Genomic DNA, 26,304 nt, shown 5'->3' with positions numbered 1-26,304 from the left:
TCCATCCTCTCCTTAAAGACCTTCAGGGAGGAGAGTCCACCACCTCCCGAGGGAGGGAGACCGTTCCACTGTCAGAAAGTTCTTCCTGATGTTTAGTCGGAATCTCCTTTCTTGAAACTTGAAGCCATTGGTTTGGGTCCTACCCTCCAGAGCAGGAGAAAACAAGCTTATTCCCTCTTGCATGCAGCATCCTTTGAGATATTTGAAGATGGCTCTCATATCTCCTCTCAGTCTCCTCTTTTCCAGGCTAAATATACCCAGAGTGGGAAACATCTCAAAATCGACTGGGAGGAACATACAAGGCCTCCCCATGGAAACCACAGCTTTCCTTCCTTGTATGTGTGGAAGCTTTTAAAAATTACTATGTGTGGTGCAGCCTAATAGCTGTGCATGTTGAGGGATTTTCATGGCTACTGCATCTCAAGTTCTAATGTGCTGGGGGGGGGCACATTCACACCATATGCTTAAAGCACTAAGATACCACTTTAAAAGCTGTGACTTCCCCCAAAGAATCATGGGAGCTGTAGTTTGTTAAAGATGCTGAGAGTTTAGGAGACCTGTATTCCCCTCCCAGAACTACAATTCTCATCATTCCTGGGAAGAGGGGTCGATTGATAAACCACTCTGGGAATTGCAGCACTGTGAGGGTAATGGGGGTCCCCTCTTTTCACCCTTAACAAACTACAGCTCCCAGAATTCTCTGGGGGAAGCCAAGTGGCATCGTGGTGCTTTTTGCTTATGTTGTGAATGTGGACCAAGAAAGAACGAAGGAGAGTTCTATGTGAGTCTAGCAGGTGGTGTCAAATTTGCACGGCTTCCTGGATTCATCTTTTTAGAAGAGCGAGTGGACATAGATCAACCATGCTTGAATGGAGTCATCCCACAGAATCACAAAGTGCTGCATTTGAGGAGAGGGTACAGTTCTTGCTGTTTGTTCTCCCTTTCCCACATAGAGAAAATAAGGGTTTTTTACTTGTGGCTTCTCCATGCGCTGCAAAGCCTTTTCCTTCCTCTGCATTCTTCTCTATCACATGTAATCTTCCTCTGTAGGGTGCAAATTTTACATCAGTTAAATTTGCACCCTGCCTTTCTGCCAAATGGCGCTTGGAGCAGTTCAGTTAACAACAACAACAATACAAATATAATAAAATACAATAAAATAGCAAGAATGCAAATAAAGACAAGCATCCATCAACAGAGACACCAGTTAAAACCAACGATGACTGGGGGAGGGTTGGCTCCCCCCAGGAGATGTCAAGTGGCACCTCTTTCCATAGGCACATCTTGGGAAGTGGAACCAGACACTGTGGCCAAGGCAAGCTGGTCTCTGGCCAAGATCTCCAGACGGTCGTCGTCCTCCTGGGGTGGGTCACTGGCAGGAGCGAAGAAACGCACAAAACCCCGGACTTCCTGTAGCTGATAGGCCGTCTCAAGAGTCACAAGCATGGCCAATAAGCCAACAAGGAGATAGCCTGGTGTGTGTGTGAAGATAAAGGTCAGTGAGGGAGGGGCAGCATTATTTTTTAAAAAATCTCCCCACCTGATCTTGGGCATGGTCGTAGCATTTCCTAATCACGATGCCCCCCTTTATAGGCCCTTTCCACCAGAAACCAAGCTACTAGTCCTCATTGTTTCAGTTCCCCCATTTGACAATATTTTGTACCTTGCCTCCCCTTTCATTTCTCCCTTTGACCTCCTCCCCATGTCTCCCCTACCTCAGACCCCACGTTTGCTATGGAGGTCTTAATCCAGATTGTAAGCCATTTGGGGCAGAGACAACATTGCATCTAGGTTCACCTGCCGCCTTCTTTATATATTTTTAGGTACCGGGCAAAAACGTTGTTCTTCAACCAGGCCTTTGGCTGATTAATATTTTATGCCCTTTTAAATGTATCTGTGGGAAGGGGGAGGTTATTGTTATGCTGTTTTGTTTTACTTATTTACTTACTTTTATCCTGCGTTTGATTCAGTGAACAGCCTTGAACTCTTATGAATGAAGGGCGGAACAACAACAACAACATTCTAGCTCGCATCTGCTGCAAAAAGTGCATTGTGAAAGTTGCTTCCACTTCTGTTTCAAACGCTGCGGAAGGTCAATGGTCCCCATTTTACAAACTAAGCAGGAATCTGAGCCCATCTGCTTGGTCGAGCCCATTAGCTAAGTGGGGATTTGAACAGCTTCTGGCTAGTTTAAATGCCTGACCAGAGAGGGAGGGAGGGAGGGAGGGAGGGACTTGGAAGGAAGTTTTCCTTGAAGCCTAAACCTTCAACCTTAACACTTTATTCCCAACCAGTAGTGCAATGGCAAATTCAGAAATGCAGGGTCCCTTCACGGTAGGGGCAGCCATGCCCCCATCTCAGATTCCGTAACTAAGAAGATAACAGTGATCTTATAATTACACATTAATAATAATTAATAAGTGTGCAGCAGCGCCGCCTAGTGACTTACAAGTGATGCTAAGCTCGTAGAGCTCGTGCAGAGGCGGCTGTGAGCTCCCTCGCGGCACGTAGTCGCCCAGGCCGATGGTGCTGAGGGAGATGAAGCAGAAATACACCGACTCCAGGAAGTTCCAGCTGCCCTCCAAGGCCCAGAAGCAGATGGCAGGGATGAGGATGAAGAGCCCCAGGGTGGCCAGCCCTAGCCCCATGGCGTGGACAAGGGCCACGCGGGCCAGCGGGAAACCCCAGCGTGTCTGGATGAACCGGACGGGACGGTGGCTGAGGAGGGGCAGAAGGTGCTGGAGCAGGCAGGCCAGGAGCAACAGGGTCATGGGGATTCCCAGCAGCGAGTACAGGATGCAGAATATTTTGCCCAAAGCCGAGAGAGGGACCGTGTGTCCATAACCTGTGGGCGAGAGGAACAGGCGCCGCTGCATGAGTCTCCACTATGTGGCCTGCCTTCACACAGGCCAGACCCACCTGCTAGGCTATACCCTACTTCTTTGCACCTTCCTTGGGTGTTTTTTTCCTGGTGGGAATGTGTTCTTGAACTCTGATGACGTCTCACAGAATGAGGATAGAGCTCCAGGTGTTGCCTTTCAGCTAGATCTGCTATGTTTTGTGCAAATGATTTGGAGCGTACCGACATCAGCTTTCGGAGTGCATGGGTGCAGCCAGGATTGATGCTGGGTGGGGGGCAGGACACCCACCTGTCACCACCTCTGCCTAGCAGATTTGGAACAAAATGCCTCAACAAGTAGTTTCTTCTGAACCCAAGTGCTCAGAAAAATCTGTCAAAATCTTTCTATAGTTTCTACTTTTACTTAAGTGTTTTTATTTATTTGATTGATTTTGGGGGGCGGGGGCAGCTGCCTATGTCAGATTGACTCGCGTTGTGTTTTCCTCGTTGTACGTAACAGAATTTGCACGCCAGTCTCTTGAAATTTCAGTATTCCTAAATGCTTAGCTTGGGAGCACACAGAACAAGGCAACCTCAATGTTCTTCCTATGCGCCTTCTCCAGAGTGACTCTAGGAGCCAATCCTCAGTGGCTGATTCTCCGCCTTTCACCTTGATTGGCCCCAGGTCAGCACAATGAATGGGAGTGCATCTTCTTAGTGGCTAAAGGGCTCCCCTTTCACACTGTTTTGGTGGCTCTAGGGTGATGGCAGGGTCCCTGCTGCATAAATAGTAATGTGCCTTTGACCCTCCCCAACCACTGACTCCCCCCCCCCCCCCCAGCCACTGCATCTCTGGGGATAAGGATATTTTAAATGCATGGTATGCCAGAGACCATCACACCAAGTGCTTCTTCTGGTTATAATAAAATCATTGCCTCCCTGTAGCTTTCTAAAAGTCTTCTGCAAAATGGGATGGGCCGCTCTGGCCTCCTCTGTAATTTGAGCACTAGTCTAGGCGTGTCGGTAAGGTGAATTTTCCAGATAGGGTGATCTGGATTAACTCCAGGATGTCAGTGTTTTTGAGCTTTTTTATTGTGGAAGAATGAACTGGCATAATAACAGTCTCTCTATGCAATTTGCTGACAGGCTAGAGACAATTTTGCATCTCCTGCCATTAAAATTATTATTATTATTATTATTATTATTATTATTATTATTATTATTTACAATAATTTATAACCTGCCCGTCACTCTAGAGCCCCAGGGCAGGTTACAACAATTAGAAAACAACATTAATATTAAAACACAATAATGCACAATTAGGGTTGCCGCATTTCAAACAGTCACAAAACTGTTGACATTTTTTTATTTTTTTTTGAAAAATCTCAACAACAACAAATGAAGCTATTTTAAGTAAATTAGACAAAATCTACACTTCCGACATGGGAAGTCCGGGACAGTTATGCAATTTCTGCCTGGACACTGTTTCCGACAGCCAAATCCTGGCTACGTCCGGGAAATTCCAGACATATAGCAACCCTATAACAATATTAAAAACAGTTTTAAAAAAACAAAAATTAAAAAATAAGGTGGCTCCTAAAATATACAGTGTCAAGAGGCCAGAGGTCAGGATGAAGAGGTGTGTCTTCAGTGTTCAATGAAAGCTGGATAACAAAGTCACCAGATGCATCTCTGTGGCGAGAGAGTTCCACAACTTAGGGGCTGCCCCAGAGAAGGCATTAATGTGAGCACCTTGAATGAGGCCGGGAAACCAATGCAGCTGTTTTGAATCAGGGGCTATCTGAGATCTGAAGAGGACACCAACCAGTAATCTGGCTGCTGTATTTTGGACCAATTGAAGTTTCCGAGTTGTCTTTCATACCCTCCAACATTTTTCCAATGAAAATAGGGACGTCCTATTCCATCATCATCATAATTTGATTGTTTATACCCTGGCCATCTGACTGAGTTGCCCCATCAACTCTGGGCTGTTTCCAACATATATAAAAAACATAACAGAACATTAAACATTAAAAAACTTCCCTATATAGGGCTGCCTTCAGATGTCTTCTAAAGGTTGTAGAGTTTCATAGTTCCTTAGCTTGGGAGTCGCATAACACCATACCCTCTGACATTTCTCCAATGAAAATAGGGATGTCCTAAGGAAAATGGGGGCATTCTGGGATCAAATCAGAAAACCAGGATGGTTTCTGTAAATCTGGGACTGTCCCTCTGGAGAAGCGGCCAGAGCTGAAAACAGGCACTCTAGCCACCAAGGCCAGTTGAGGCTCCATTGACAGTGCAGGAGGACGCCAAACTGCAGATTTACTCCTTCCTGGAGAGAGCAATTCCATCCAGGGCAGGCCACCTCTCAGACATTAATCATTCTGATTGTGTGTGCAGAACTATTTTGAAGTATGTTAAAGGGCAACTGATCCAGGTCGTGTTATCTTTGCGTCTATAGTCATACGAGGGTGGGGCCTTTTCTGCTTTTGGTTTTGCCCAGCTGATCCTCAGCTGCAAGTATAACATACGGAGGAACAAGCACCATTCATTTGTCGCCCCAAAACACCAACACCACCTTCTTCTGATGTTTAGCGTCATTCCGGAGAGCCATAACTTAAGTGACAGCGGTCCCACTTTGCATGCAGGAGTTTTGACTTTGTTCAAAGGAGCAGGGAGGCAGTGATGGGGAAAGGAAATTCTCAGGACCTGGCAGCCAGGACAGCTGCTGCCAGTCAGAATAGGCAGCACTGGATCGAATGGGGACATTGCCCTTTCTCCTCTCTTTGCATTTGCAATGACTTTGGGCAGTTTGCAACCCCCTGCTCCTCCAAAGCTGGCCTGCTTCTGCTCAGGGATTTTGCTCACTTATCAGCTATAATATTGTTGTTAAAAATATTTTTATTGAAATATTTTCATGTATAACAAAGGTACATATAGTCTCTCTGTTTTAAGTTCATAGACTCCTATCTACAGGTCAGTTACGTTTGGTGTAAGATACTGCTATCATAGGCATCGTGAGGAGAAAACATGTGGAGAGAGAGGTGGGAGAAAGAGGGGGGGGGTAATTATTTTTCCCTCTTTTGCATAGTATCCCTGCAGGGGTTTTGCATCAGTGTCACGTGGATAGGTTGTTCATCTATTCATTTATTAGTTTTTGTTGGAGGGGAGAGAGATTTGGGAGCCCAGAGCATGGCTGGTTGCATTCAGCTGATTGCAGTGAGTACTTTTGACAAACTAAATAAATAACTCTGGTATAAGGCATGGGGCACATTTTAACTCCTCTGCTGCCATACAAAAGCTCATTTCCCCTTTGTACTTTGTGGATGGGGAGCTGGAGCTGGTTGGTGGGTGGATCCTGACTTCCTCCAAGCCTCTTGGACCATTTTCGCAGGTGAGGTGGGACTGCCTACCTGATGCCACCATTAAAGCAAACTGTGCTGGCTAAAGCACAGGGGACTGCAGGCAACAATGGCCAGTTGTACTTTCTGAACACAACCATCTCCTGCACCCGGTTCTTTCTTTTGAATAAAGTCACCTTCCCCAACCAGGGGCATTCCACCTGCTTGGCACCACAATTCCCATCCTTCTGTAGGAGTGTGATAGAGTTTTTGGCTATCTAAGGATCAGCACTTGCAGAAGAAGTTGCATTATGGCACAGGAAAAATGTTATTCCCTGACCTCTGCACGTGATTAAGGTGGGACCCCAGGCCACCGTTTCTATGGATTGTTAACAGATTGGGAACTCTGCTCATAATTTGCAAAGAACGTATTTGCTCATGTTTTCTGGAAAGGCGGAATAACATGTCCAAACAAAGCTCATCCATGGATGTACCCAGTTTGAAAAAGGAACACAAAATGGGTGTGTTTTAGCCAGGGAAGAGCAACCTCCATTCTAATTTGTTTTGTGGAACGGTAATGGAGTGTACTATTGTTCTGCGTTATCCTGACACTGAGAATCTAACGTGCCCTCTAGGATAAGAAAGGCTTTTCATGACTATTAGCCCATGGCGACCTGGTGGCTCACTGCCTTTAAGAGTTGGAATCAGGCCGTGTTCCTAGATACACATGGTTAGGCAGGATCATGAGAAATAAGTGTGGCACCCTATTCTGTGCTGGGTCAGGCTGCATCGCGAGTGCTGTTCTGGGCACCACATTTTGTGAAGGGTCTTGACAAACTGGAGCACGTCCAGAGGAGGGCAGCCAGGCAAGTGAGGGGGCCTGGAAACGAATTATTGTGTGGAATAGAGCTGGTTATGTTTAGTCTGCAGAAGACATTATGTTTAGTCTGCGGTAGACATTCCAAGGGGATGCGGGTGGCACTGTGGGTAAAACCTCAGTGCCTAGGACTTGCCGATCGCATGGTCGGCGGTTCGAATCCTTGCGGTGGGGTGCGCTCCCGTCGTTTGGTCCCAGCGCCTGCCAACCTAGCAGTTCGAAAGCACCCCTAAGTGCAAGTAAATAAATAGCGGGAAGGTAAACGGCGTTCTGTGTGCTGCGCTGGCTCGCCAGATGCAGCTTGTCACGCTGGCCACGTGACCCAGAAGTGTCTGCGGACAGCGCTGGCTCCCGGCCTATAGAGTGAGATGAGCGCACAATCCTAGAGTCTGTCCAGACTGGCCCATACGGGCAGGGGTACCTTTACCTTTACCTTAGACATTCCAAGTGGGACATTCCAGGATCAAATCAAACTGGGATGGCTTCTCTAAATCAGGGACGTCCCTGGAACATAGGGACACTTGGAGGGTCTGGAATTGTAGAGTTGGAAGGGACCCTGAGGATCATCTAGTCCAACCACCTGCAATGCAGAAACGTGCTGCTGTCCCATACAGGAATCGAACCCACAACGGTGGCGTTATCAACACTATGCTCTAGCCAGCTGAGCTATCCAGTGGAGGAAACCCTTCTCCACGCAGCTGTTTTTATTTATGGTCTTGGTTTTTACTGGCATTTGTATTTGCTCTTCAGTTTTAATGCTGGCACATTTTATACCCACGTTATGTTTACACTGATTGCAAAGTCCTGGCAAGATATAAATGACTGATAATACTTTTGTTTTGTTTATAAAGGCTTGAGTCAATGTATGTGGTGGACATGCACATGTGGCTCAGTTCTGGGAGGAAGTACTGTATTCGTTGAAATAAAAGCAATTACTATACAAAATACCTGTAAATGCCCAGTCCTGTCATTGCTCAATCTATTTAACCCTAACCAACAACTTAATCCCTTAATAAGTTATATTTTATTATTGGCCAGGCTTTTTGGTTAGCATAAACTATATATTCTCCTCTACACAAATGTTTATCAGGGATTTCTGATGCATTACCTTAACTTCATCTTCTGGTTTAGATTGGGGTGTTTTATTTTTTAAAAAAATTTTTGCTTGCTTGTATGACATTGTAAGGTGTTGTGAGACTATAACAACATACCTCATAAATGGCCAACATGCCTTTAAATTACCATTAGGTAAATAAATGAAAGGGATCTTTCTCTGTGCAAAGCTTGCCATGCAGAAGGAACCTCAATGAGCAGAGTGCCTGACATAGCATACAGAAAGCTGCAGGTTCAATCTCCAACATCACCAGCCCAAAGGATCAGGGAGCAGGCGAGAGCAAAAGACCTTGTTTGCTGGGGACTTTAGCCAGCCACTGCCAGGCACGGGGCAGGTGGCTCTCCTGTAGCATCATCATCATCATTGATTTTGCCTTTTTGTCCCATCTTTTCCTCCAAGGAGCTCAAAGGGGTGTACATGGTTCTTCTCCTTTCCATTTAATGCCCACAACAACCAGACTGAGAGGCAATTGACTGGCCCACGGTCACCCCGCGAGCTTCATGGCCAAGTGGGGATTTGAACCCTGGTCTCTCAGGTCCTAGTCCAACCCTGTAACAGCTGCACCACAGTGGCTCCCCTCCCAGCCCCTGGGCGGTCAGGACGGTTCCTCCATCCTTGCTGCTCACAGCCTGAGGCTGGATCGGGGAGCTGTGTGCTTGGGCAGCCTAGGGAAGCTGGAGCCCCTCCCGGTTGGTTTTCTGCCTGCGCCGCTCCAAAAGGAAAGGGATGCCCCCCGGGCTGAGCTCGACGCCCTACCTGTGGTGGTGAGGACGCTGGCGGTGAAGAAGAGCGCCGAGGTGAACTCCCAGTTCTCGTCTCCGGAGACGTTGCCCAGGCCGGAGACGCCGTAGTTGCCGGCGTCGATGAGGCGCTCCAGGAGGCCGGCCAGCCTCTCCTCCGACAGGCACGCGCGGTGCTCGGCCAGCAGGCGGGCGCGGGCGTCGTGCAGGGCGGCCAGCAGGGCTCGCTCGGGAGGCCCCTCCAGGCCCGCGAAGACGGCGGCGCCCCCCAGCAGGAAGAGCCCGTAGGCTCCCAGCAGCAACCCGTAGCGCCACGACGGCGCCACGGCCGGACACAGCGCCATCCTCGACGGCCCGGCCCGGCCCTTCCCTCTGCCTGCCAGCAAGCGAGCCAGCAGCCTCTTCTCACCTGTCCCAGGGCGCGGCAACCGGTTCCTTCTCGCCGTGACGCACAGCTGCTTTAACCCTCGCAGCTCGGCTTCCCGGGCGCGCCGTCTAACTTTGCACAACTCATGGCATCCATCCTCAGCGAGAGTGCGCTTCTATGCCCAGAGAGGACGCAAGAAGAGCACAACGGATCCTTTTTGGACGGGGGAAGGGGGGGGGGTCTCCGGCTCAATCCCAGGCCTCTGCGGGTAGGGCTGGGCAAAAAACAACACGAGAGCTGCTGCCAGCTAGTGTTTCCCCACCATAGTCAAAGAGCCTTGCATATGAGATGTCCCAGGATCAATTTCCCCGCATCTCCAGGTGTCTTAAACTGGACACGGTATTCTTGCTTCCTGTCACTTAAAGAACATCGGAAGCAGGAGTCAAGATCCACGGGTCCATCTCTCTCTGTTGTCTACACTGGCCAGCTGAGAGTGGCTGGCCAAGGTTTCAGACCTACCTGTGAGATGCCAGGGACTGAACCTGGGAGAGTCCACACACAAAGGAGGTGCTCTGTTAATGCAGTCCAAAACCACACTGGCCATTTTTGCTGCTGCTTCACAGATTAGTGGGGACACGAGTGGCGCTGTGGGTTAAACCACAGAGCCTAGGACTTGCCGATCAGAAGGTCAGCGGTTCGAATCCCCGCAACAGGGTGAGCTCCCGTTGTTCAGTCCCAGCTCCTGCCCACCTAGCAGTTCGAAAGCACGTCAAAGTGCAAGTAGATAAATAGGTACCACTCCGGCGGGAAGGTAAACGGTGTTTCCGTGTGCTGCTCTGGTTTGCCAGAAGTGGCTTAGTCCTGCTGGCCACATGACCCGGAAGCTGTCTGCGGACAAACGCCGGCTCCCTCGGCCTATAGAGCGAGATGAGCGCCGCAACCCCAGAGTCGGTCACAACTGGACCTAATGGTCAGGGGCCCCTTTACCTATCACAGATTAGTACTTCTCATGCATTTTGCATTAGTATATAGAACATGCCATGGAATGGGCAACTGTGCTACCCCACCCCCATTCTGACCCACCTCCACAAGTAGAAGGGTGATTTTCTGAAGAGTGGGGGTCCTGTGGTTATGGTGGGGCCTCTGTGTATTTCAGAACCCTTGAAAATCACGGTTATAAAACATGCCTCCTTGGGTATTGGAGTCTACAAGGCCATATTGTCATTCTCTAACTTTCCTTTGGCGGTGATTTTTTTTGGGGGGGGGGTTAGCTAGCACACCCCCTCCGTTTTAAACAACTTTCAAGCATTTTATAGTGATTTGACCTTCTTGGCTCTGCCCTTCAACTTCCTTTTTTAACCAATTTCCTCATTTTGAGGAGCTTTCCTCTTTTGAAATCAAACACGGCTGTGTTGGATTTTCTTGGCAATTGGACAATTACATGGATATTTAATAGTGTTAAGAGGCGCAGGTGGGGCTCGTCAACCTGGGGAGGTAACCTACCTAGGCGAAAACTCTAAACCTCTGCTGCCTTATGGAATGCCTTCAGAAGAAAATGCTAAGGAGTAAACCGTACACAAATTCAGAGGCTCCAATATGGTCAGATGGCACCTTGTACGCCCCCTTCTGGCAAGCTGGTGCCGAACGTATTGCTCTGCTTTCCTTTGGACCACATCATGAGGCCGGGAGGGGGGATCTTGTAGTCACTTCAAGGCTGCTAAAGCAGCAGTTTGACTTCACCCCCAAAAGCACACTCCATTGTTTCTCGAGACAGATGGATGCCAATGGTATTATTGTCACTGCTCCCAATTGGCTTGACAATACATATTGTGTCTGGTCCTGGGCATCACTCAGGACAAAATCCAGGGTCAGTACACCAGCTGTCATTTAGGGTATAGGAGCCAACTCCTAGGGGCCAAGGTCCCTTCGCCCCCTCCTCCGACATAATATTTAACCACGCAGCCCTCTCGGAACCTTTCTTGACCTGTGGCATACACTCCAGCCGAGTTTCTAACATTCTGCTTTTAAAGAACTCCCCTATTCCCCTCCCAATTCTCAGTTACAATACTCAGTGCCCTGTGAAGAGGGATTGGTTGTTATTCCACAAGGGGAATAGGGGTCTCCTAACAACTCTCAGCACCCTAAACAAACTACCCTTCCTAGGATTATTTGTGGAAGGAAGCTGTGACTGTTTAAAGTGGTTCTAGTTACAGGTAGGTAGCCGTGTTGGTCTGTCGTAGTTTAAAATAATAATAATAATAATAATAATAATAATAATAATAATAATAATAATAAATTCCTTCCAGTAGCACCTTTAAAGTTTAAAGTGGTGTCGTAGTGCTTTGAATGGGAATGTGGCCGAAGTTCCAAGTTATCACAAATGCAGGCATGGAATACAGTGGTACCTCGGGTTAAGTACTTAATTCGTTCCAGAGGTCCGTTCTTAACCTGAAACTGTTCTTAACCTGAAGCACCACTTTAGCTAATGGGGCCTCCTGCTGCTGCTGCGCTGCCAGAGCACGATTTCTGTTCTCATCTTGAAGCAAAGTTCTTAACCCAAGGTACTATTTCTGGGTTAGCGGAGTCTGTAACCTGAAGCGTATGTAACCTAAAGCATATGTAACCCGAGGTACCACTGTAAGACAAGGCTGTTGTTTTGACTCTTGCAGATGCCAGTCACCAGATTAAAAATGGAAGGAGTTTGCGCTCTCTCTCTCTCTGACCCACACCCACTGTTAGGGAGGAGTTGCAGACCCTCTTTATGGACCATTGGAGACACATGGGATGGAGGCAGCAATCAGAGGTTTATTTGGTCTCATTTCACAGGCTTGGCCCGTTGCAAGTTGAGAGTGGGCCTGACACAGGTGGCTCCCTCGTGGAGCGGGAGAAGGTGCACGAGGGAGCCTGGCACTCACATGTGAATTTCAAGTAGGGTGGGGAGAGGGGAGAGGTGGACACAGTAGAATTGCACATTCAAAGTGCTAGTGGCTGTCAGACTCCAACCAGGAAAAAGCACTGCTTTTTTTTTCATTGCAAGTGCAGCCCGTTGCAAGACATTCTTTGCTTTCCTCTTACACGTCCACGTCAAAAGATGGGCACAAGCAGGTGGGGCAATCTGGCTCCAGTGTGTACCCCCACTCTGAGCTATCTCCTCTCATGTTTGTGCAATGTGGCTCGCTCTTGAATGCTGCAGAGCATCCTCGGACCGGCTTGGGTCAAGATAGCCATGGCAGGCTCCACTCCTTGCATAAACCGGGAGAAGCGGCGCCCACCTTGGGGACAAAGGATACAGAGAAAGGAGAGTGGAGTCTTGCTTGCTTCACAGGCTCTCCATGCCAGCCTTGGCCAACTTAGGAGTCTGCCAGATGTTTTGGACCTCAACTCCCATCAGCACTTGCTGGCTATGGGATGATGGGAGTTGATGTCCAAAACATCTGGAGGGCTCCAGGTTGGACAAAGCTGCTCCACCTCCTGCCCCTGCATTCAGTGGAGGGAGAGCCGCTAAGGCCTAGTCACGGAAAGGAGGAGCTATGCCCCTCAAGGTGAATGGAGAATCAGTACGCAATAAAGACAATAGCTGCCAGCGAGCGAGCCTGGCCAACGCGGGGGTTGTGGAAGCCCCACAAGCCATTCCAGCAAAGGTGGAGGAGAGGAGAGTGACTTGCCAGCGTGGGTCTGACCGGTTAGTGTTCATTAGATGGAGGGGCGTGAGAAAGGGCTCTCTGCTCTCCCTCACCTCCACCCCCCACCCCCTGCCCAATATACACAACCCCTCATCACTTCCGTGGGGCACTCAATACTATCCCGTGGTTTGACATCCCTGAAGGAATTGGCTGAGAAAGAAGCAACGTCTTCCCAACACTGTTGAGGTTAAGGCGCTCAGTGAATGGAAAGTGGGGAGGAAGGGAAGAAGGTACACGGGTGTGGGGGGTGTGGGGGTGTGCCCACCTCCCCCCTACGGCATGGGAAAATCCCCCTCTCCCCCTTTGACAGCGATTCCCGTCTCCCCTTTTGACAGCGAGCCCATGCTCCCAGCCTTCGACTACATTTGCAGCCTCATGTCCAATCACAGTTGAGCGTGGGGTTCAAAGTTCAAGGCGCCAACTTCCTGAACAAAAAGGTGCTTCGGGAAGGCGGGACCTCCTTCTTTTGCTTTTCCCTTCACTTTGGGGCCGTCCGTCCTTGAGCGGATGCAGCTGCTGTCCACCATGGGAGATCCTCTTCGGGCGGGAGCGGCCGGGAGGTCTGGCGCGGCAATGGAGAAGGGCTGAGCCGCCCGGGTGGAGCCAATCTGGACGCGACGAGGAAGGGGTCAGGGGTGGCTGGCGCTGTTGGCTCCCTCGGGGCTGAGAAGTCCCCACAGGCAAAGGGATCGGGAGCTGCAAAAGGGTTGGTCCTTTCAGGACCCAGTGGCTTGAACTGGCGCGGCCCCAGGCGAGGGGACTGGACTGGGGAGGAGCGGGCCCCAGAAGACACAAAGCTCCAGGGGTCGATGCGGCTGCGGACGGGAGAAGGGCGGGGCCTGGAGATGAGGCTGGCGTGTGGGGAGGGGCGGGGGGAGCGGGGGCTGCGGGGGGAGGAGGGAGAAGGGAGAGCACCATCTGTAAGGAACAGAGAGCATAAGCACATGTTAGCCATGATGCCCCTAACTCAAGCGGAAAGAAACCCTGGAGGGAACTGGAATCTGGTTGTGAAACTTCAAAAAACTATACAGTGGTACCTCAGGTTAAGAACTTAATTCGTTCTGGAGGTCTGTTCTTAACCTGAAACTGTTCTTAACCTGAGGTACCACTTTAGCTAATGGGGCCTCCCGCTGCTGCCATAGTGAAATTTCTGTTCTCATCCTGAAGAAAAGTTCTTAAGCTGTGGTACTATTTCTGGGTTAGCGGAGTCTGTAACCTGAAGCATCTGTAACCTGAGGGACCACTGTATTCAGCCATGCTGCCACCTTTTACGCTGGTTTAACACCCAGAGATTCGGCTAAGGCCTCCGTCCTACGAAGACAGGAAGCTACGATACCACTTTAAACCCCCCAAAGAATCCTGGGAGCTGTAGTCTGCTAAGGATGCTCAGAGTTGTTAGGAGACCCTTATTTCCCCTCACAGAATCACAGGGAACTCTGGGAATGGTAGCTCTGTGAGGGGAATAAGGGGGTCCTCTAACAACACTCAGCTCCCATAATTCCCTGGGGGAAGCTGGGATGGTTAAAAGTGGTATAATAAGCACTTTAACTGCGCCAATGTGGCCCAAGTCCACTGACCCATCTAGCATTGCCTACAAGGACAGGTATCAGCTCTCTGGGGCACAGGCAGGGGGACAATTCCAAGCCCTAGCTGGAGATGACAGTGGGGCTGACCCAGGGCTGGCCTGCCTGCAAAGCGTCTGCTCAGCCTCTGAGCTGCAGCCCTCATCTGCACCAGCTCAACCCCGCCCCTCTGCACCCTCCTAAATTCTCCTGCCATGACTTACCCCATTTCTGGGTTTTGTTGCTGCGGCCTTCCACAAGTCTCGGGATCTTGGGTGACATCTGGGTCCAGAGAGGAGGCAAGGCCCCCCTGTTGCCCCCAGAGGCCACATCGACGAGGAGATCCGTAGGAGGTTCCTCCTTGCACAGCTCCACATGGACGGTGGGGGTGGACTCTTGCGGAGGGGAGGGCGGCGGGGGCTCCTGGAGGGCAGACGGAAGCTCTCGGCCCAACCCGAGAGAAGCAAGCAAGGCTGTTCCCCGAAGCAGGGCTCGCTGGATGAGTCGGGGGGCACTGGGGCGTTCTGGGACTGGGTCCTCGGTTTCCGGGGAGTCGACTGGGACACTGCCTGTTAGGGTAAGAAAGTTGGAAAGTCAAACCACAACCTGACATAGCGTTACAAACTTAAGTCCCCACTTAAGTCCCCACTTAGCTAACTTAAGTCCCCACTTAGCCCACTGAAGCCCACTCAGTTTTGTGGGGGGCAGCACAAAATGTGGGGTTTGCGGCACCAAACCATCAGACTGCCTTGGCATTGGTTTGAAGTCCATCAGACAAGGTTGGGTTTGGGGTCATTTAACAGTGACCCTGGTTTGAGTGTCAATTGCTCAGTTTGCAGGATGGTACAAAATGCCAACGCTAAACCTTGGCACCTGCTTGAAGTCAACTGGACAAAGTTGGATTTGTTGGCATTAACTTGTGACCCCGATTTGTCAATGACTATTTTTTGGGGGGGTGGCATGGAACACAGGGTTTGCGGCACAAAAGAGAACTAAAAATAGCACTAAACTTTGGCATCAGTTTTTTGGGGGGGGGCGGAATCCGGAATTTTGGGGTCACATGTTAACGAAGTTCCCTGTTGCCTCTTCAGCTTCTGATACCTCCACTCCCCCCCATCTTCTCCCTCTTGCCATTCATCATCATGCCACCACCAATTCCCTGGCCTTGAGCCTTCTTCCCTTGGGAGTTCCCCAGCTGATGCCTCCCACCATTCCTCTGCCTCCAGCCAGTCCATACAGTCCAACCTGACCTGGAAATGCCTGGGATAGAGCCTGTTGCCTTCTGCATGCAAAGCAGTAGTGCCACCACTGAGCTACAGCCCTTCTCACAGGCATATGCTGACACCACTCCCACTGTATCTATTGTTAAGCTTGTGAGTGCTATTGCTTATGTCAGGGGTCAGCAAACTTTTTCAGCAGGGGGCCGGTCCACTGTGCCTCAGACCTTGTGGGGGGCCGGACTATATATTTTTTGGGGGGATGAACAAATTCCTATGCCCTACAAATAACCCAGAGATGCATTTTAAATAAAAGCACACATTCTACTCATGTAAAAAAACGCTGATTCCCAGATTGTCCGCGGGATGGATTGAGAAGGCGACTGGGCCGGATCCAGCCCCCAGGCCTTAGTTTGCCTACTCATGGCTTATGTAGTCAAACTGACACCTCCTGACATAGAAGAGGGAAGTGTCGGCAGGTCTGGGCACACCTCAGGACTTGCGGAAGTACTCCATAAAAAAAAAAAAAAAACTTTAGAAAATTTGTAAGGGGAACCCAAAATACCACAGAATGTGAACTGTTGAAGTCATCTCCACATTCTATGTTTAAAGCACATAGCTCCAAGAAACCTGGGAGCCACAGTTTAGCCCTCATGCAACAGCTGTGAAAAAACTATATCCAGGGCAGCTCCTATGTGTCAGATTCAGCTCAGCAAATAAAAGGAGGAAACTCCAGGTGCCAGGTGTTCATTTTATTCCAGGAGCAGTATAAACATGCCAGTGACATAACAGGTAACGGGAAATGCATGTAGAGCAGGGATGGGGAACTTCTCTCACCCATATATGCAGACGTTTGACAGGTAGGTGGGGCTGCCCACGTCATAATCAGCTGGTACCACAGTGACACCAGCCAACCCGTTCCCCCCCCCCCCCGAACAGTCGACCAGCTGATGGACGGCACCTGCAATTCCCCTTTGGCCCTGACGCATCTTTTCCTGCCTCACATTATAGACATGATGCTGAGGTGTAGAGCAGTTGGGCAATGCTTGGCTAACTGTTCCTCAGGGGAAACAATTCAGGAGACAGAACACTGCAAAAAAACCCTGAAAAGCGCTCACCGTTTGGGCTGGGCTGGGTCTGTTCAGGAACGGGCAGCACCTCTGGCTCCATGTACCACGTCGTTTCTTCTAGCCGCGACCTTCTCCTGCGAGGGGGACAAGAAAGGGTTTGCAACCTGCTCAGGGGATGTGTACATGTCAGGAGCCGGAGTCAGGAGTAAGTCAGCAATATAAAATACCGGCGTCAGTGAAGTTTACTCTGTAGTCAAAGAAATCAAAACAGCACAGGCCTAGTGATCACAGAAACCCTTCCCAATACATCTTGCTTCTATGAGGCGAGGAATGAAGGTCCTTGCCTTCCTACCTCTCTCAAAAGACTCTCCTCCCCGCACCCAGGAACTTGAGGCTCCTTTGCCTTGTCTGTCTTTGCTGCGCCCTCTTTATTCCTCTCTGTGTTTGGGGAGGACAGGGGGGAGGTCACAGCAGGAGGGGGACACTCCCTGGATTCTTCAGCAGCCAGCCTCATTGCTGCCTCTTGACCCCACTCTGCTTCTGCCTCCAATTCTGGGCTGCTCTCTGCCACAGCCTCTTCCTGCTCACTAAACCCTGTTGCTTCTTCTGCTTCCGACACCTCCTCCTCCTCCCATCTGCTCCCTCTTCTTCCTCTGACCACTCATCATCCTCCTATCACCAACCCCCTGGATGTGAGCCTTCTTCCCCTGGGGGTTCCCCAGCTGGTGCCTCCCACTGCTCCTCTGCACCCAGCCAGTCCGTGACAGTACAGCCTGCTCCAGTCATTAAGACCTATGATGCTGCCTTATGCTGTGCCGGCCTGTTCATCCATCTAGGCCAGCATTGTCTGCTTTGACTGGCAGCCGCTCTCCAGGGTCTTGGCAGAGAAGGGTCTTTACCATCACCTGCAACTAGATCCTTCTAACTGGAGCAGCTGGGGGATTGAACCCGGGGCCTTCTGCATGCCAAGCAGGTGCTCTGCCACTGAGCTGCAGTCCTTTCTTTTAACCCAGGCACCCCCATTCTCTAAAAGCAAGCAAGGGAATGGGAGAGGAGGGAAAGGCTGCCCCCTACCTGCCATTCTGCGTACTGCTTTCACATGGTTTGGGGGAACTGGAGCTCTTTGTACGGCCGTTGCAAATCTCGTCCCCTCGACGCGGTGACTGGCGACCCCAATTTCGATCATTTTCACTTGGCTCCACTGCAAAGGGTGGGAGGGCAAAAAGAAACAACTTTTCCCACTTTATCCCTTTTTTGTGTTCTGTTTTCTACATAGGTACTATTTCTTGTTTCTTCTTTTTTGTGTCTTATCTTTGTGGACGCCATTTTTTATTTTTCAATAAAGAATATAAAATAAAAAAGAAAGGGGTCCATGTATTAAATGGCACTTTTGCATACAAACCTTAACTGGTTTTAATCATAATTGCTTCCTCCTCTTAGGTACAGTTAGAATTTGGAGCCCTCCCTGCAAAACTAAAGAACTACAACTCCCAGAGTTCCTTGGGAGAAAGCCACTCCCTCAGGGGATTGCAGCTCCATCTAGAACTGGTCGTATGCTACCTCTCTGAAACAGAACTGTTGTGTCATGGCTAAGAGTCAGTTTATTGGCTAGCACAAAATCCAGGTAGCAGGCTCAGATGTTCCATAAGAAGAATATCACGAGAGCCGTGCTGGATCAGACCAAAGGCCCGTTTAGCATTCTGCTTGCTCAGTGACCAAACTAATGCCCTTGGGAAGTCCACAAGGAGGACCTGAGAGCCACAGCGCACTTCCCCACTTGCAATTACCAGCCGCTGGTGTTCAGAGGACTGATTATCCTGGAGGTTGCACATAGCCCTTGTTCCTAGCAGCCACTGATGGCCTCACTGGCCCCAACCTGGTGGAAGGCTCTGTCACAAGAGACTAGGGCCCTGCGGAACTTGACATCTTTCCGCAGGGCCTGCAAGACAGAGCTATTATGCCTGGCCTTTGGTTTGGACTAAGTCTGACCCTTATGTTTACCTCCCCTTACGGTTTTGATCTATGGGCTACTTTTAAAATGAGGCCGCATTTTAAATTGCATTTTAACCTGTATTTTAAATTGGGTTGTGGGTTTTTTTCTATTATGTTTTTATTGTAATTTTACTGGTGTTAGCTGCCCTGAGCCCAGCTCTGGCCGGGGAGGGAGGGGTATAAATAAAATTTATTAATATTTATTATTATTATCCTCCCTGAATTTGTCTAATCGCCTTTTAAAGATATCCAAGCTTCCAACGCTCACTGCCTCCTGCAGCCGTGAGTTCCAGGGTTTAACTACGCACTGTGTGGAATACTTCCTTTGGTTTGTCCTGAATTTTTCAACATTCAATTTTCATTTGATGCTCCTGAATTTTAGTTATTATAAGGGAGGGAGAAAAAACGTCTTTGTAGCCACTTCCTTTACACCTCACATAATTTTATACACCTGCTAACGTGTCTCCCTGCCCTCTTACTTGCCTTTTCTTGTAACTAAAAAGCCCCACATGTTGTAACCTTTCCTTATAAGGAAGTTGCTCCAATCTCTTGATCATTTTGGCAGCCCTTTGTGCCTCACCTGACTAGAAGCAGACCTTGCTGTCATTTCACTCCAAAATCGCCGGCAATCAGCCAGGATTTGGTTGGGGTTACCTAGAGCAGTGTTTCCCAACCTTTGGTCTCCAGCTGTTTAGGGACTACAATTCCCATCATCCCTGACCACTGGGTCTTGCTAGCTAGGGATGATGGGAGTTGTAGTCCAAAAACAGCTGGAGGCCAAAGGTTGGGAAACACTGATCTAGAGGAAAGTCTGAACACTCCAGATTCCACTGGCTCCACTTCTACACCTCCCCCCCCCCAATAAATGTTACTTACATCTGATAGCTCGGAATCGTTGGAAGGGAGGGGATCCACCTGCCCCCATCTCCAGGCAGTCCTTCCTTTTGTCCAGTCCAGGAGAAGCCATTACTGTGATGCGATGCTTAAAATCTGAAATAAGGAGGGGTGGGGCATGAATTACCCAGTAGCACCATCTGCAACAATGCATAGTTTAAAATGAGTTTAATTTAGAAAAGGCCAGCTCAGAAGTCCAGGCTCTGTCAACGTTCCAAAGTTTTAGCTCACGGTTCTTCATCCCCATCACTGAACTTAGGACTGGCAACAGGTGTTGCTGTTTTTTTTTTTTTTTTTTAATTGTTTAACCCCATCAGTTAACAAACATGGATACATATGCTATAATGTTATCGTTTTAGTTAAATAAATGGTTTAAATTGTTATTGAGGAAATGTTTATTTTTCTCCTTCCAAGTACAGCAGAAAAGTTGTCCAAATATAAGCAGTTAACCTATTAAACCTCATGATGATTTCATAATTATCTGTCTATGTATAACCAAATCAGTAATTTTTGATATAACTGTAAAAACCACTCTGAAAATTATTATTATTCCAAAAATGAAACCTTCATCTGGTTGTAAATATTAAGACGATACCAACAAGAATGAATCTTTCTGTAAAAAAAAAAAGATTTAAAACAAAGTCTTACTGAATAGTGATTTAAATCGATTTGATTGAAATCAAATCCACCCTGGTTGATATTAATACGTTAGACGTGTCTATTAACTTCAGTGGGTCTACTCTAAGTAGGACCAGCACTGGATACAATTGCCTTGAGTCTCGTCAGGGAAAAAGGTAGGGTATAAACACACAAGCACACAAGCAAGCAAACAACAACAACCCTATGTTCCTAGGAGGCCTGTTGTCAAGACACCCCTTCTAACCAGGAGCCATCCTTGACAGGAATCCTTGCCTTCTGCCTGGTCCCCCCCCCCCGACCCACCCCCATGGGCCCTACCAAGTGGCATGCTGATGTGCTCGCTGTCCCTCCCTTTCAGCTTGTTCCTCTTGAAGGTCCCCTTCCGCTTCTTGACGTAGGGACGCTCCCGGTTCATCTGCTGAATGAGGAGGCTCAGCTCCCGCTCAAAGACCTCCAGCTCCCACTGCGCCAGCTCGTGCTCCCGCTGACGCAGGAACTCCTCCTGGGACTTCTGCTTCAGGGCTGCCTGCTTCAGCTCCTCCTCACGGCTCAGCAGTTCCTGCGAAGAAGGGGGGGGGAAGGTACGTGTGTGGGTCTGGGCAGAGGTAGAGAGCGTGTTTGGCTTTCGGAAACCTGTAGGCGACAGAGCTTCTTTTCTCCAATGAGAAGTATCGGGGCCAGAACCTGACCTAGGCCACATTCACACCTTATCTTTAAGATCACCTTAAGCAAACATGGCTTCCCCCAAAGAATTCTGGGAAGTGTAGTGAAGCGTGCTGAGATTTATTAGGAGGCCCCCTATTCCCTTCACAGAGCTACAATTCCCAGAGTGGTTTAGCAATCCATCCCTCTCCACAGGGAACTCTCAGCACCCTTTACAGACTACAGCTCCCAGGACTCTTTGGGGGAAGCCAGGACTGTCTAAAGTAGTGCCATAGTGCATTGAATGTATGGTGTGAGTCAGAACACTGGTTCATGTAGAACAGGTATGGGGAATTTTTGGCCCTCCAAAACTACAACTCCCAGCAGCCCCAACAAGCATGGGACCTTTTGCGTGCAAAAGCAGGTGCTCGGCCGCTGAGGTATGGCCCTTCCCCAGGGCCCATCCAAGACTCTAACTCCCATCAGTCCCAGCCAGCACATGAGCCCTTCCACTGATCTGGGCAAAGGGGTGCACAGAAATTGCTTTTCCACCCATTTTCATTAGTAAACCCCTCACCTGACTTGCAATTCAGAGAGTAAATTCGCCTTCCTTTAATTCAGGGATGTGGACCCTCCAGATGTTGCTGAACCACAACTCCCATAAGCCTCAGCAACCATGGCCGATGGCCAGTGATGATGGGAGTTACAGTAAAGTAATACCTGAAGGGTCAAAGTTCCCAGCCCCTGATTTAATTACCCACATTTGTTTTTGTATCCACCCTCACCCTTCTTTCGTCTACTGCTGCCTCCTCCTGGACATCAACATTTTATTGTCCCAGAATGCCCAGCAGTGGCGCCGTACTGTGGGTTCCTGGGAAATAAAATGGCAGCCATCAACCTCCCTCCTAGCTAAAAAGAAAGAACAGAACAAAGCCCATTCATACTCATTAATTACACTTTATGTTTGTTTCAGAAGCACTATCTGTCAGTAATACGGGGACGTGTACAAGGTCCCAGTTTCAGGGTAGTATCCTGCGCCTTCATTCTGGGAGTAGATGGATTATCCTTTTATCATATTGGTATTTTAAATATGTATGCTTTACCCTTTGTATCATATTGTGTTTTAAATAAGTGAATGTTTTAATTATCATGTTTTTATTCTCTGTTTGTTCTATTTTGGCAGGCCTGTGACCGTATGATAAAATAAGTGACAGATTGACTGGTACCTCCAGGCAGTCTGGATGTTCTGGACTACAGCTCCCATTGAGCTGATGGGAATTGTAGTCCCAAACATCTGAAGGGAGCCAGGTTGACAAAGGCTGCTTTCAAAAGTGTTGTGTTCTGGTACAACAACGAGATTCTAGGCTCGAGCCCTGCTCCCGAATGAACGTTCCAGATCCTCTCATCTCTCCCTTACCTTTTCCTTGGCACGCAGCTCATCAAACATGTCCTGGATCTCGACTTTCCAATCATCTTGCATGGAGTGGAAGGACTCCTGGGGCATATCATGGAGGACTTGGGTCTCCAGCACCGTCAGTTGGGACAGGATGGATGCAAAAGTGGGGCGCCGGTGGGGGTCCTGGTCCCAGCACTCTGGCGAGACCAACAGGGAAGCGGGAGGGAGGGAGACAGAATGCACACAGAGCTCAAACGTGTGCCAGAAACGGGTACAATCCTTTCCCACCTTTTTTGCAGGGGGTCCCATCTCGTGATGGAACCCCCAAGTCCCGCCTCCTTTACTGCTTCCTGCTTACCTGCCATGAGACGTGCAAAGGGTTCTGGGCAAGTGGACGGGATAGGAAGTGTCAGCTTGTTCACAGCGACCCCATAGGCCACGGCAAGTCCATCAATGCCCCGGTATGGAACTTCGCCAGTGAGAAGCTCCCAAAGGAGTACCCCATAGCTGGAGGGAAAAGGACAAGGGAGAGCAGGCTAAATTCTAGGGTGCTGTTGAGCCACACACTTGCAGGGTGATATTCTGCTGCCCTCTCAAAACAGGCCAAATGGTGGAGCTCTGGGCTTCCCTCCTCTCCTGATCTTTGCAGCCGTGGGGGTGGGAATTATAAATTTCCTCCTCATTATTCTTATCCAGACATTTTGAAACTGCTTCCATAGAGGGTTCCACTCTGTCCCCTTCCAGTTGATCTCCTATTCCAGCTGGTCCTTACTAGAACTCCAAGAACTAGTGCCAAATGTCTTTTTCCTCCTTCTTCCCAATCTACTTTCCTTTTGTGCAGTGTCTTTTAGGGAAATTTTTACATGTTTGATCTTTTATTATGCTTTTATATTTGTTGGGAGCTGCCCAGTCAGATGGGTGGGGTACAAATAATAAAATAACAACAACAATTTAACTTGTAAGTATGAGGGCAGAGACTCTTTTATTATTGATATTTATCAGCCACTGGAGGGGGGGTCTTTCCCCTCAGTTAATTAGCAAGGCTAAAACGGCAAGCAAACATGTACCTGGAAAGTGAAACCCATCTCTTTACGCTTACTTCAGACTGATGCTTGCGATCGAGACTTCGAGCTGCAAGCTCACAAGGTGTTTTTTGCACCACACCCATGACGGGCAATGAAAAATGGTTTCAGTCACTCGTTACCCAGTGTCCTGTCCTGTGTATGCACACTGTGGTCACATTCACAACATACATTTAGAGCACTGGGATACCAGTTTAAATAGTCATGGCTTTTCTCAAAGAATCCTGGGAGCTGAGAGTTGTTAGGTAAAGGGTAAAGGAACCCCTGACCATTAGGTCCAGTTGTGACCGACTCTGGGGTTGCGGTGCTCATCTCACTTTACTGGCCGAGGGAACCGGCGTACAGCTTCCGGGTCATGGGGCCAGCATGGCTAAGCCGCTTCTGGTGAACCAGAGCAGCGCACAGAAACGCCGTTTACCTTCCCGCCGGAGCAGTACCTATTTATCTACTTGCAGGGACCGAGCAAGGGGAGCTCACCCCGTCGCGGGGATTTGAACTGCCGACCTTCTGATTGGCAAGTACTAGGCTCTGTGGTTTAACCCACAGTGCCACCTGCGTCCCTTGAGAGTTGTTAGAAGGCCCCTATTCCCTTCCTTGAGATACAATTTCCCAGAGTTCCCCACAAAGAGGAATTGATTGGAAAACCGCTATGAGAAGTGTAGCTCTGGAACAGAGGTCTCCTAAAAATGCCCGTCACCCTTCCCACTTTCCCAGGATTCGTTTGGGGGTAACAAAACAATTTAAAAGCGGCACCAGTGCACTTTAAATGTATGGTGTGAATGAGGCCTGTTTCTGTCTGCCTCTTTCTTACACACACGTACACTGCTTGGGTTTGCCCAGACCTGGACCTGGAGTGTCCTTGGCAGAGGAACAAGGGGAGCAGATCCGGCCCCATAGCAGATATCCACACTACCAATGATTGTGAGGACCTGTTAGGGATCCCTGCACTAACTGGCTGGCTCTCAGACCCTCCAGTCTCCCTCAGGGCCACAGGAGATGGCAAGGCAGCCAGGAGCTTCAGAGTTGCTGTCAAAGTGCCTGGCTAGCTGCATGTGAGGAGGGGGAAGTGCAAGTCAGCACCTGCCTGGATCAGGGCATGGCCGAGAGCCAGAAAGGGCTGGAACCTCCAGCTCCCAGACAAACCCTCAGTCTGAGCTGCTTCCCTGTCAAAGCTCCAAACCCAGCCTGAAAGGTGTGTGTGTGTAAGAGGGGAGACTCTTTTCTTACACACATACAGAATTTGGCTTCCTTTACCTGCTGTGGACTTCCACAGATCCTTGGAGCAAGAATATGAAGAGCGTGTTAGTTAACTGGGACTCTGACACAGTTTTCAAAACAGGGTGTTCTGCTTTGGCAAGGGAGGTGTCCCAGGGCAAGAGGGTCCTTGCTTTTTCCTGCACATCTGGGCTCCAAGGCCAAAATCCAACCTTAGACAGGGCCCACCCCACCCTCTCACCTCCAGACATCGCTGCCCCGGGAGAAGGTGGAGCTTTTGATGACCTCCGGTGCCATCCAGGCGTAGGTGCCCGCCGCGCTCATTTTGGTCGTCTTGTGCCACTCGCGGGCCAGCCCAAAATCGGTGATCTTCAGCGTTTTCCCACTCACATCTCCATCGTCCACGTATTCCGCCAGCAGTACTGAGGGAAGAAAAGAAGCAGACATGGGATTCTGAGGGAAGCCAGTGGAGGAGGTTTGGAGGCCTCCATCCAGGAAAACACATCAGAGAGGCTTTAGCGGGCCAAAGCTTCCCTGGCCCTCATTGCTCATAACCTGGAAGCCTTTCCTTAAAATTCCCCATGTAAATCTGAGGGGCTAATCAGGAGTGAGTATAAGACACCTTTCATATGCTCAGAGTCCTTTTGTTACAAATAGTAACAAAATACCTTTTCTCCCGTTAACACGGACATCTACCATTGCCCCATCCTGATGATAATTTTGTATGGCGCCAGAGAGCTCCAGGTGGCATACGGATTTCTTCCCCTCTCAATATTATATTCTCACAACAACCCTGTGAGGTGGGTCAGGACAAGCGATAGCAACTGGCCCAAAGTCACCCGCTGAGCTTCATGGCTGTGTTGACCCTGGTCTCCCATGCCCTAGTCCATAGGAAGTTGTCCTAATGCTAAGTTAGGACATGGACCCAACATTGGTGGGATGGAAAGTTAAGGGCACTTTTTTTATTTTTCAAGGCTATTTGGGTTTTAGCACATTATATTAATAAATATTGGGAGAGGGGGAAATAGCATGTTAAAGGTGGTTAATGGACTTCAGCATAGCGGATCATACAACCTTTATAGGGAGGTTTTTAAATGTTTAATGTTTTGTTGTGTTTTTGTATATGCTGGAAGCAGCCCAGAGTGGCTGGGACAACGCAATCAGATGGGTGGGGTACAAACAAACAAACAAACAAATAATAAAAAAAAGGTAAAGGGATTCTGGGGTTGCGGCGCTCATCTCGCTTTACTGGCCGAGGGAGCCGGCGTTTGTCTGAAGACAGCTTCCGGGTCATGTGGTCAGCATGACTAAGCTGCTTCTGGCGAACCAGAGCAGCGCACAGAAATGCCATTTACCGTCCCACCAGAGCGGTACCTATTTATCTCCTTGCACTTGACGTGCTTTCAAACTGCTAGGTTGGCAGGAGCAGGAACTGAGCAACGGGAGCTCACCCCATCGCGGGGATTCGAACACACCGACCTTCTGATCGGCAAGCCCTAGTCTCTGTGGTTTAACCAACAGCGCCACCTGCATCCCAAATATAATAATAAAGGTAAAGGTAAAGGGGACCCCTGACCATTAGGTCCAGTCGTGTCCGACTCTGGGGTTGCGGTGCTCATCTCGCTTTATTG

General features: G+C 49.2%; 2 protein-coding genes across 2 annotated transcripts in view; both read right to left on the bottom strand.

Annotated features, from left to right (window-relative positions):
* Positions 1–883: 883 nt before the first annotated feature.
* KCNK7 (potassium two pore domain channel subfamily K member 7) lies at positions 884–9,260 on the bottom strand. Its single transcript, XM_081842563.1, has 3 exons — positions 8,931–9,260; positions 2,450–2,845; positions 884–1,472 (listed from the first exon to the last, which is right to left on the bottom strand). The coding sequence occupies exons 1-3, from the start codon at positions 9,256–9,258 to the stop codon at positions 1,255–1,257; spliced, it is 942 nt and encodes a 313-aa protein (XP_081698689.1). The 5' UTR covers positions 9,259–9,260; the 3' UTR covers positions 884–1,254.
* Positions 9,261–12,066: 2,806 nt separating this feature from the next.
* Positions 12,067–26,304, bottom strand: part of MAP3K11 (mitogen-activated protein kinase kinase kinase 11) — a 29,477-nt gene continuing 15,239 nt past the window's right edge. Inside the window, exons 2-10 of the mRNA XM_081841786.1 lie at positions 24,915–25,095; positions 22,735–22,883; positions 22,398–22,573; positions 20,657–20,897; positions 19,682–19,795; positions 17,888–18,014; positions 16,862–16,947; positions 14,751–15,095; positions 12,067–13,882 (exon numbers count right to left, since the gene is read on the bottom strand). Coding sequence (XP_081697912.1) covers positions 13,443–13,882; positions 14,751–15,095; positions 16,862–16,947; positions 17,888–18,014; positions 19,682–19,795; positions 20,657–20,897; positions 22,398–22,573; positions 22,735–22,883; positions 24,915–25,095 — 1,859 coding nt within the window. The 3' untranslated portion in view covers positions 12,067–13,442. The remainder of the gene's footprint in view (positions 13,883–14,750; positions 15,096–16,861; positions 16,948–17,887; positions 18,015–19,681; positions 19,796–20,656; positions 20,898–22,397; positions 22,574–22,734; positions 22,884–24,914; positions 25,096–26,304) is intronic.

The sequence above is a fragment of the Podarcis erhardii genome (genome assembly GCF_964252035.2).
Source record: "Podarcis erhardii genome assembly, chromosome: 15".
Lineage (NCBI taxonomy): Eukaryota > Metazoa > Chordata > Lepidosauria > Squamata > Lacertidae > Podarcis > Podarcis erhardii.
This window is presented reverse-complemented; position numbering and strand designations above follow the sequence as displayed.